Source organism: Cornus florida, unplaced genomic scaffold, assembly GCF_030987335.1.
Source record: "Cornus florida cultivar Cherokee Brave unplaced genomic scaffold, ASM3098733v1 CherokeeBrave_3.0.0_Hap2_Chr01, whole genome shotgun sequence".
NCBI lineage: Eukaryota > Viridiplantae > Streptophyta > Magnoliopsida > Cornales > Cornaceae > Cornus > Cornus florida.
Genome location: NW_026775571.1, coordinates 93132706 through 93142545, shown reverse-complemented (window position 1 = coordinate 93142545; position 9840 = coordinate 93132706). Strand labels below are relative to the sequence as shown.

General features: G+C 32.2%; 1 protein-coding gene across 1 annotated transcript; it reads left to right on the top strand.

Moving 5' to 3' along the window:
- Window positions 1-8869: 8869 nt before the first annotated feature.
- Window positions 8870-9520, top strand: LOC132277571 (secreted RxLR effector protein 161-like). The gene has a single exon (XM_059779417.1). The coding sequence runs from the start codon at window positions 8870-8872 to the stop codon at window positions 9518-9520; it is 651 nt and encodes a 216-aa protein (XP_059635400.1).
- The last annotated feature ends 320 nt before the right edge of the window (window positions 9521-9840 follow it).

The window sequence follows — 9840 nt, the reverse complement described above, 5'->3', positions numbered from 1 at the left end:
TAGCTTGAATTTTGGTTTCTTCTTTGATGGGCTCTTGACTGCATTAGGCTTCTGGGCTGGTCATTCCAGTGAAGGGTCTTTCTTATCTTGCAGACATGTGGTGTGCTGTGATTGGTGGGAAAATTTCCCTCCACATGAGCTTATTCTCTTTTCTTTCATCTAACATAACAAAAAGAAAAAATACACAATGTCTTTCCTAGTGATGTCTCATCCATCTCTTTTTTTTTCCCTTCCATCCAATTTTTTTCTTTCCTACCAAATGAAGCATAAACTAAAATGTTTTTCCTTCTTAATGTATTACCATTGGATGAAAAACGCTAAGAAGTCATATTTTCTTTAAGGTATATTACTGAAAAAAAAAAAAAAAAAAAAAAAAAAAAGTTAATACCGAAACTAAAACACATTTTCATGTTATATACCGAAATCAATTATATTTGTTCAATAAATTAAATTGTTTATATAGGTACATATTGTAATATACTTACATACCTAAAAGATATAAACGTTATTTAACTAGGTTAATTGAAAACTTAAACACCCTTTGAAATTTATGTCTCTTGCTGAAAAACAATGCTTGACATGAATTATCAATCCATTGAACTAACGATCTTATCTTTTGAATTCTCTGTTGGGGGTTGTTGGACAAGGCTTAATACTTAAAATTTTTATTGGGCCTTCGCTTGTTCAAGTTAATTGGGCCGTCAGACTTCTTTATTTTCCCGTGATATTTTTTTTTTATTTTCACTAGCCTAGCCCATTCTTTGGACCATGTAACAGTTACTCAAATACATAAGGTTCATTATATATACCGGTTAAATTATACAAATTTTTACAAGATAACCAACCATTCAGCAATACAATTTTTTTTATACACACACACACACACACAACGGAAAGATTCGATGGACTTGAACAACTCTGATTAACCACCCTAACCACTTCCGCAGCATCACACTCAAAAATCACCTCACCTGGGATTGGGTGATTGAGAGAAGGAATGGCTAAGAATTTACAATATACATCTATTTTATTTTTTTGGAAAGTAAATTTACAACACTGTCCCCTCTGTATTTTATGGTGCTGATTTTTTATGACCAAAAAATTTAAACAGTTCACTAGTCAATTATTGAAATTTATTCAAATCAATTACAAAACCAACAAAAATCACTAATTTTTTATTTTTTTGAAGAGTCAATATTTAAACTTTTTCTTCGTTGAAAATCCTCCTTTACACTATTTCATCTAGTAAACCTTCACTACAAAATTTACTTACCAAATAAAAAATTAAAAATAAATAAATCCTCACTACAAAATTTAAGCACTATGCAACAAATTATTGCACGGGAGCAAAACTTTATTTTTGAAGGAATGCACTCTATCATAGCCTTGTATTTTTTTTTTTTTTTTGGATAATTACTTATTTTGTTCAGTTTAATGCATTCTTACTTTTAAGAAAATAAAAATGAAAAAGAAATGTAGACCGGTAATTATGTCAGTTTTTACTCACATTATTTAATCGAATATTAGATTTTCAAATTCCTAATCATTATCTTTTTTATTTTTATACAAAAATTTTGATACTTATAAAAGCGCCCCATAAGTACCTAAAATTAAAAGAGACAATCTTATTTTCTAATTCATTCACCCAACATAATTTTTCAAATTCAGAAAATACTTTTTTTTTTTTTTTTTTTCCCTTCAGCAGGGCCCACAAAATTTTTAAGAATCCAAAAAAAAAAAAAAAAAAATTCTCCCCTATGATTTGCCCCTCTCAAGTAAATTTATGGTTCCAAATTACAAACTAGGTGGATTCCATCGAGAAAGAGATGTGGATGTGAATGGTTGATTTTTGTAAGGTAGCATGGCAACGACTTTGACTTTGGAGTTCATGCACCGCATACGAACTTAGACTACTTTTACGAATACTAATTAAGCAGTTACTTAAGTTTAATTAATTCTATAAACATGTGATTTGTTACAAGTTAGCCGTCCTTTACAGTAATTTTTCTTTTTTTTTTTGCTAATACTTGTTGGGTATCTATGTATCTTGTTCATCACGTCTTGACAGAGATAATGACAGTGACACAGAGATAATGACAGTGAAACAGAGATAATGACTATTTTATGATATATTCTTGCTTTATCTGGTACACTTTATACTTAATTCCTCGTGAATGAAATATCAAAAAACGGATAGATTTCAAATTTGGTGTACTGTTTGTCTTCTTCTTCAATTTAATTTCCTATAATACGATGGTATTAAGCAACTTGATGAATTAAAACTATTTTTTTGTGTTCTTTGATTATTTTATTGGTTGCACATTAGTACTACTTTACTGATGATGTTAGCAAATTCATGTCATCCATCTGCAATATAAATCAAAGATAATGTGCAGTTTAAGCATTTTTAATTTATAAACCACAACTCATTTTGTGACCCTAGTATATATGTTATTTACAGAAGTCATTGTACGTATTAGAATTTAGAGGACTAAAAATTAGAAAATTAAAACAAAATATATGTGTTTTACGACTGTCTACATTCATCACTCGAATGTTGATCAGCTTAATTAATAGTTAATTAGTAAGGTTAGGATCTCATATATTATGGAATTAGCTGAGATAGAGCAAACACATCTTCCTTCTAGATGGAAAGTGACACATTAGTTAATAGAAAAAAAATAGGATAAATAATGAACATGTGAAGAAACATTAGCTATAAAAAAAAGTAAACATATTCAACGCACACCCAATGACCTTGGCCTGCTTAAAGAAAAAAAAATTATTTAGCTAGAAAGTAAATATTAGAATCCCATACCGAATCTGAATAGAAAAGGAAAAGTTAGACCCGGACTAGGTTTATGCATGTTTTCACTTTCACTGTTTCAAAATGGATTGGTTGAGAGCATTGGTGAATGATGATGATTGTCTTCGTCACTCTTTGAAAATGGATTGGTTGAGACATTTGTGAATGATGATTGTCTTCGTCAGTCTTTGAAAATGGATTGGTTGAGACATTTGTGAATGATGATTGTCTTCGTGTAGACATTTGTGAATGATGCAAATTGTTAAATAATGAATTGGTAGGCTCAAGGGCGGAACTGGGGAAGTGCCACCTCAAAAATTTTAAAATTTCATTTTGTTCCTTTCAAATATTTTATATTTTATTTTGTATTAGATAGAATTTTAAAATATAAAATCATCCCACATTTAATCTTTCCTGGTCACCCGAAATTCTTATCTCTATCTTAAATCGTCTCTTTTCCAACTATACCTGTTCTCATTCAATCGATGAATTATCACAATAATCTCAATTAAAAAAAAAAAAAATTTAATTACACTTACATTCTGTCATATTGATAATTATATGACAGTTAACAGTGACATATCTATCAGTTTTTTTTTATTTTAAAAAACAGTGAAATATCTATATTACCTTCCTTGTTTAATTCATTACTTGTAACGAAATATAATAAATGCAAAATGACCAAACACCTATTTAATCACTCTTTATTATTTAATTTATTTAGTACTTTCTCTCTCTAACTTATCAGTCCCCTCATCCTGCTCAACCAGAAGACCAGGTGCACAACAGTTGCAACCTGGCAAACACAAATTAGCCACAGCACGCTCGGAGTAGTGTGACTTGGCGATGATCCGGCACAAAGCTCCATCATCAATTTGTTGAGAGCATTGAAGGGTGGAGATGGTGAAGGGACGGAGTCACCAGCTCCGCCGACGGCGTCAAGGCGGAGTTGATTTGGGGAGGAAGAACCTTGAAGATCCATGCGAATTACCTGGTTATATACATATATATTTACATATGGTAAGCTCTGTTGATATATATATGCTTATATATAAGGAGGTGTGAAATTGATTTGGATATATATATAAATATCTATCTTTATATAAAAGGAAGCTGTATCTATTTTAGTGATCAGAACAGAAGTGTGAGAATTCAATTTTTTCTTTCCTGTTTTTTTCGTTTTGGTTCTGGTGTTCTGTCTATGTTTATTTTACTTGATTATAGGGTTTATTCTTTCTCTATGCATATATAATTGTAGGGTAAAGTGCATAAAACCCCCCGGGCATAACCCAAAACAAAGCTTACAAAGGAGTTAACCAAAACAAAAGAGAGACATCTCCTAACACACCACGCCCAAACAAAAATTGGTAATCTTTACATGAGACAGTCCACATTCATAGATGAAACTTGAAAATGCTATCTCAGTTTCATTAAATGTCCAAGCATGAGAAGATGCACATTATCATATCAGCTGAGACAGTAATTTTCCTCCTCTATTTTTCTTTTTTCTTTTCTTTTATTGAAAACAATTATGATTAGAGAAGTAAAATCTCTCTTCTTTTTGAATCTATTTTAGCTTTTAAGAGCATTTTGCTAATCGGAGCCTTCATTTTAATTATATGCAAAATTTTATATTTGATTTATACAGAACATATAATGTCAATCAATTAGCTGATAAAATTATGGAGATCAGATTAACTTTATAACTTATGCCAAATAAACAATAGATTGGAATTTAAGATAATCAACAAAGCTTAACAAAACAATGATAAGTAACTAAAGCCATTACCTTGCCATGGGATATGCGCTGAAGGTTATAGATTGGATGCAAACCGAACTTTATGCATATTATTCCAAAAGTGCGTGTCCCCCATACTTGAACCATTGTTTTCATGCTTGATTGAATAAGCATTCACTAGGACACAATTTTTGCCTAGTGAATCTTAGCAGTACTTAATTTTAGCAGTACTTAATTCCAAAGTATTTAGTAGTAATTATTACCAACCCACTAATAAAGCAAAAGAACATATATTTAAAGAAGTATAAATTGGAACAGTAACAAGTATGCATGCAATAATATCATGATGGGTATCATGAGTTACATGCTTGTAGTTTGTATTCACTTCCATTGTGTCAAGTTTTTGCCTAGGCAAATCCTACTTAAATTATGCAATAATTTTAAATACCAGAAAAAAAGAAAAAAAGAAAAAAAAAAAGATAGAAAATATAGATGGACTCCTATGATAAGGAGAACTCCTACTAAGAGGACAACCACGGGGCACTGTTCGTGTTCATGCAACAATCAAAACGTTTACAACGTAAATTATTGTTCGTTTACAACCACGGGGCAGTGTTCGTGTTCATGCAACAATCAAAACATTGTAAACTTGTAATTATTGTTGATTTTGCTTGTTTTGGGACAGTTCTCCCATTGTATTCAATATAATCTCATCATGCATGGCAATTTGTACGTAAATTATAGATAACAACAAGTTGTATTAAATAATTGAATCCTAGCTAGATATAAATATTTTATAATATATGAAATAATTTCTTGGTGGTTTGTAGTTGGTTTGCATCAGTATTCACTGCCGGCTCAAATACTTAAGGAGCAATTATCAACTGATGTCCAATTTTCACACAAATTTTTGAACACATAGTTTTTTATTGGCGTATTATATGCGCTGTTGCATTGAGATTGGTGATTGAATATGATTTACCATTAAAAAAGTGTTGGATTAAGTAATCGGACAATATGGTACTTGTCCACGCGGATTAATCAACGATTTAGGAACCTTTATTGACTAATTTTTTATTCGGATTACTTTTATTTGGTAAGATTGGGACTACGTGTATCGAAATGGAATTTAAAAAAAAAAAATCCAAATTAGTATGTAGCCAAAACGAAATTGAAAGTGTTTAAACATTTAGGCATCAAAATATATATATATATATATATATATATATATATATATATATATATATATATTTATTTATTTATTTATTTTTGTTACTCTTTTATCATTGGACATAGTGCATATTAGGTTGTCGTTCCTTATCAAAACCAATACTTAAATACGATTCTGAACTAGAGAAAATTTTTAGGTAAATTAAAAAACCTAAAAAAGAATTCTAATTTGTTAAGAGAATCTTTTCAGAACTGAAAACAAGACTAATAGATTGCTTTCGTATCCATCCTTTAATTAGATTCACACCCCTCACAACTTTTGCCCAGTGAATCTAATTAAATAAAAGACATAGAATTATGTGTCCTATAATAATAATTGCACACCAAGTCTTTTGTCCAATTACCTATATAAGATTCTTCAATTAGATGGGACATTCAAATTTAGACATAAACAACAGTACTCATAAGTTGGCAAATTCTTTAATCATATTGTATACTTTAGCACAATGTCTGGCATCTCAAAAGACTACTAATTTGATTTTTCCTCTTCTATAACGACTCGATTACATTTTTTATTAAGTGTATACTTTTGCACAATGTATTAAAAGAACTACTAATTTGATAAAAATTTGATTTTTTTTTCTCTATTTACTTCATTTAAATCCTTTTGTTTTTGTCATGAAAGCTTATATATATATATATATATATATATATATATATATATATATATATATATATTATACATGCACATGTATATTTAAGCATTACATGTTCATAGCTTGTTGGGATTTCAGTTCCTTTGTGCTTTATTTAGAATCTAGGGTTTTCAGTTCTGGATGTTTCATAATAGAATGTCATGGTAGTTCAAACTTTTTGTTTTTGGCAGAAAAACATAAGAGAACTTCAAAAAAGTTACTCTGACTCGCCTATTGGCAGCTCCAATGATTTGTTCTCCATTATGAGGGGAGAAGAGACAACTGGTCGTGTGCAGATGTTTGATGACCCTGTGGGCGGGTGTGTCGTGGGCGGGTGCGAGAGACACTGTCAGGCTACCACACTGGCGAGTTATGGGTGTACAATCCCACATCGCCTGGGTAGAGGAAAGGTGAAGTGCTTATATGTAAGTGTGTCACCTCCAATTGGTATGAGGCCTTTTGGGGTGAAACCCAAGAGCAAAACCGTGCGGGCTCAGGCCCAAAGCGGACAATATCATACTATATGGTGGAGTGGGTCATTACAAATGGTATTAGAGCCTGACCCAGCCGGAAGTGTGCCGACGGGGACGTTGGGCCCCCAAGGGGGGTAGATTGTGATGACCTTGTGGGCAGGTGCGAGAGACACTGACAGGCTACCACACTGGCAAGCTACGGGTGCACAGTCCCACATCGCCTGGGTAGAGGAAAGGTGAAGTGCTTATATATAAGTGTGCCATCTCTAATTGGTATGAGGCCTTTTGGGGTAAAAGCCCAAGAGCAAATCTGTGCGGGCTCAGGCCCAAAGCGGACAATATCATACCATGTGGTGGAGTGGGTCGTTACAGGATGCTTGGCTTCGGGCCTACACCAAGCGATGTTTGGGGGCCCTCTCCTAGTAAAGCTGAATTGATTAATAATGCTAAAAAATCTCAGGAGGAGGCACGTGCTACACGTGTAGAGTTGTAGGAGACGATTTCAAAAATGCAAGCCGACTATGACAACAAGTTGGAAAATTTACGAGCCAACTACGACGACAAGTTGAAAAATTTACAACAACAGGTGGCTATGCTAATGCAGATGCAACAACAAAATTTTAGTGGACAGGTATACTTATTATTAGTTTTACTCTTTACTAAATATATGTTTACTTATGCCAAGATTTCATGTATTTTGTTTTGTTATTTTGGAGGATTCTGATTCTTTAAATGTTCCTCCTAGAGTATCCCCAAATCCATTTTCTAGTCGTGATGCCAATTCAGTTAAGATTATGAACTTTTAATTTCTCTTATATATATGTTAAATTTTCATTTATTATAATGTGCGCTTAATGAATTTATAAAAAATGTAGGGTAATTCAAATCAAATGGGCAAGAAGACTTGTTGAAGTTGAAGTTGAAGTTGAAGATGGGGTCATGGCTGTGCTTTTTAAATTTCCTTCGCCTTGGATGGGTTCTTTTTGAAAAAATTGTACTACATTTGTTAAAAATTCTTAATTCTTTTTGTGTGACATTTAGTACCTTTATCTAGACAATTTGGATGGTATTTTCATATTGGTAGGTTAACTTATGGTTGTATTAGTATACATTTTTTACTAGCTTAACTTGTGGTTGTATTAGTAGTCCATTTCGATGGTATTTTTCATATTGGCAGGGTTAACTTGTGGTTGTTTGTAAAAACAATTTGAATGGTATTTTTATATTGACTTGTGTTAGGATGCATTTAGTAGCCGTGAAGAAATTTTTCTCCAAAAACAATAATGGGAAAAAAAAATGTAAATAATTTTACCAACATTCTTTTAAGAAGCGCTGGTATAGGGAAAAAAAATATTAAAAAAAAAAAATTTAAATAACCCTTTACCAACGCTTTTCCAAAAAACGCTGGCATAGGAGGGAAAAAAATATATATAAAAAAAAAAAATTTCAAATAGCCCTTTACCAGCGTTTTTTGGTAAAGCGCTGGCATAGGGGGAAAAAAAAATTTCAAATAACCCTTTACCAGCGCTTTTCCAAAAAGCGCTGGTAAAGACCTTATGCCAACGCTCTTGGAGAAGCACTGGTAAAGGGTTATTTGAAATTTTTTTTCCCCCCTATGCCAGTGCTCAGCGCTCTTGGAGAAGCGCTAGTAAAAACCAAAATTGTTTTAGTGGATTTTCTTATTGCTCAAATATATGTGGATGATATTGTTTTTTGTGCTACTTGTGATAACCTTGTTCATAATTTTTCTAAAGATATGAGTAATACTTTTGAAATGAGCATGGTTGGTGAACTAACTTTCTTTCTAGATCGCCAAGTGAAACAACTTGATGATGAGATTTTCATATCTCAATCAAAATATGCAAAGGAGCTAGTTAAAAAGTTTGGTATGAAAGATTCAAAGCATATTCACACTCCTGTGAGTATTTAATCCAAATTGGATAGAGACTCTGATCCTAACAAGGTTGATCATTTCTTGTATAGGAGTATGATTGGTAGCTTGTTGTATTCGGCAGCAACTAGGCCAGATATTTCATTTAGTGCAGGTGTTTGTGCTAGGTATCAAGCTGATCCTAGAGAACAACACATCCTTGCAGTCAAGCGTATTATTCGTTATGTCAATAGTACATTGAATTATGGATTGCGTTATTCTTCTGAGTCTAACTCTGAGATTGCAGGCTATACTGATGCTGATTGGGCTGGAAACAAGGATGATAGAAAGAGTACTTCCAGTGGTTGTTTCTATATTAGTACTAATCTTTTTTCATGGTACAGTAAGAAGCAAAATTGCATATCTTTATCATCTTGCGAGGCTGAATACATTGCTGCTGGAAATTGTTGCACACAATTGCTTTGGATGAAACAGATGCTTCAGGATTATGGAGTTGATCGAAGTACTATTTCTATCTTTTGTGATAATACTAGTACAATAAATATTTCAAAGAATCCAGTTTTGCATTATAAGATTAAACACATTGACATTCGACATCACTTTCTTAGGGAACTTGTTGAACAAAATGTTGTGTCTTTGGAAAAAGTGCATACTGATCAAAATTTGGCTGATATTCTTACTAAACCATTAGATGCTCATAAGTTCTCTCATTTTAGGAAATCTATTGGTGTTTGTTGTCTTGATTAGATGCATTGCAAAGACATAGTCTAGAAAGAATTTTCATGCATATATTGAATGTCTAGATTATGTTTTTGGGAAGTTAAGCAAACCATATTGATTGAGTATGTTGAACACAAGGAGTTTAATGACACATGGATTATCTATGGAAAGCATACAATGGCTATGATTAGATGAAATTGGTTTTGCTTACTTATTTCGTATAGTAAATGAATCATTGATAATACATTTACTTGAGATTTCATTGTTTTGGTCGAAGATAATGTTGATATGATTGATCATTGTCTTGGGGTTTAAACTTGATTTATGTGTTTTAGACCAAAAGAGTG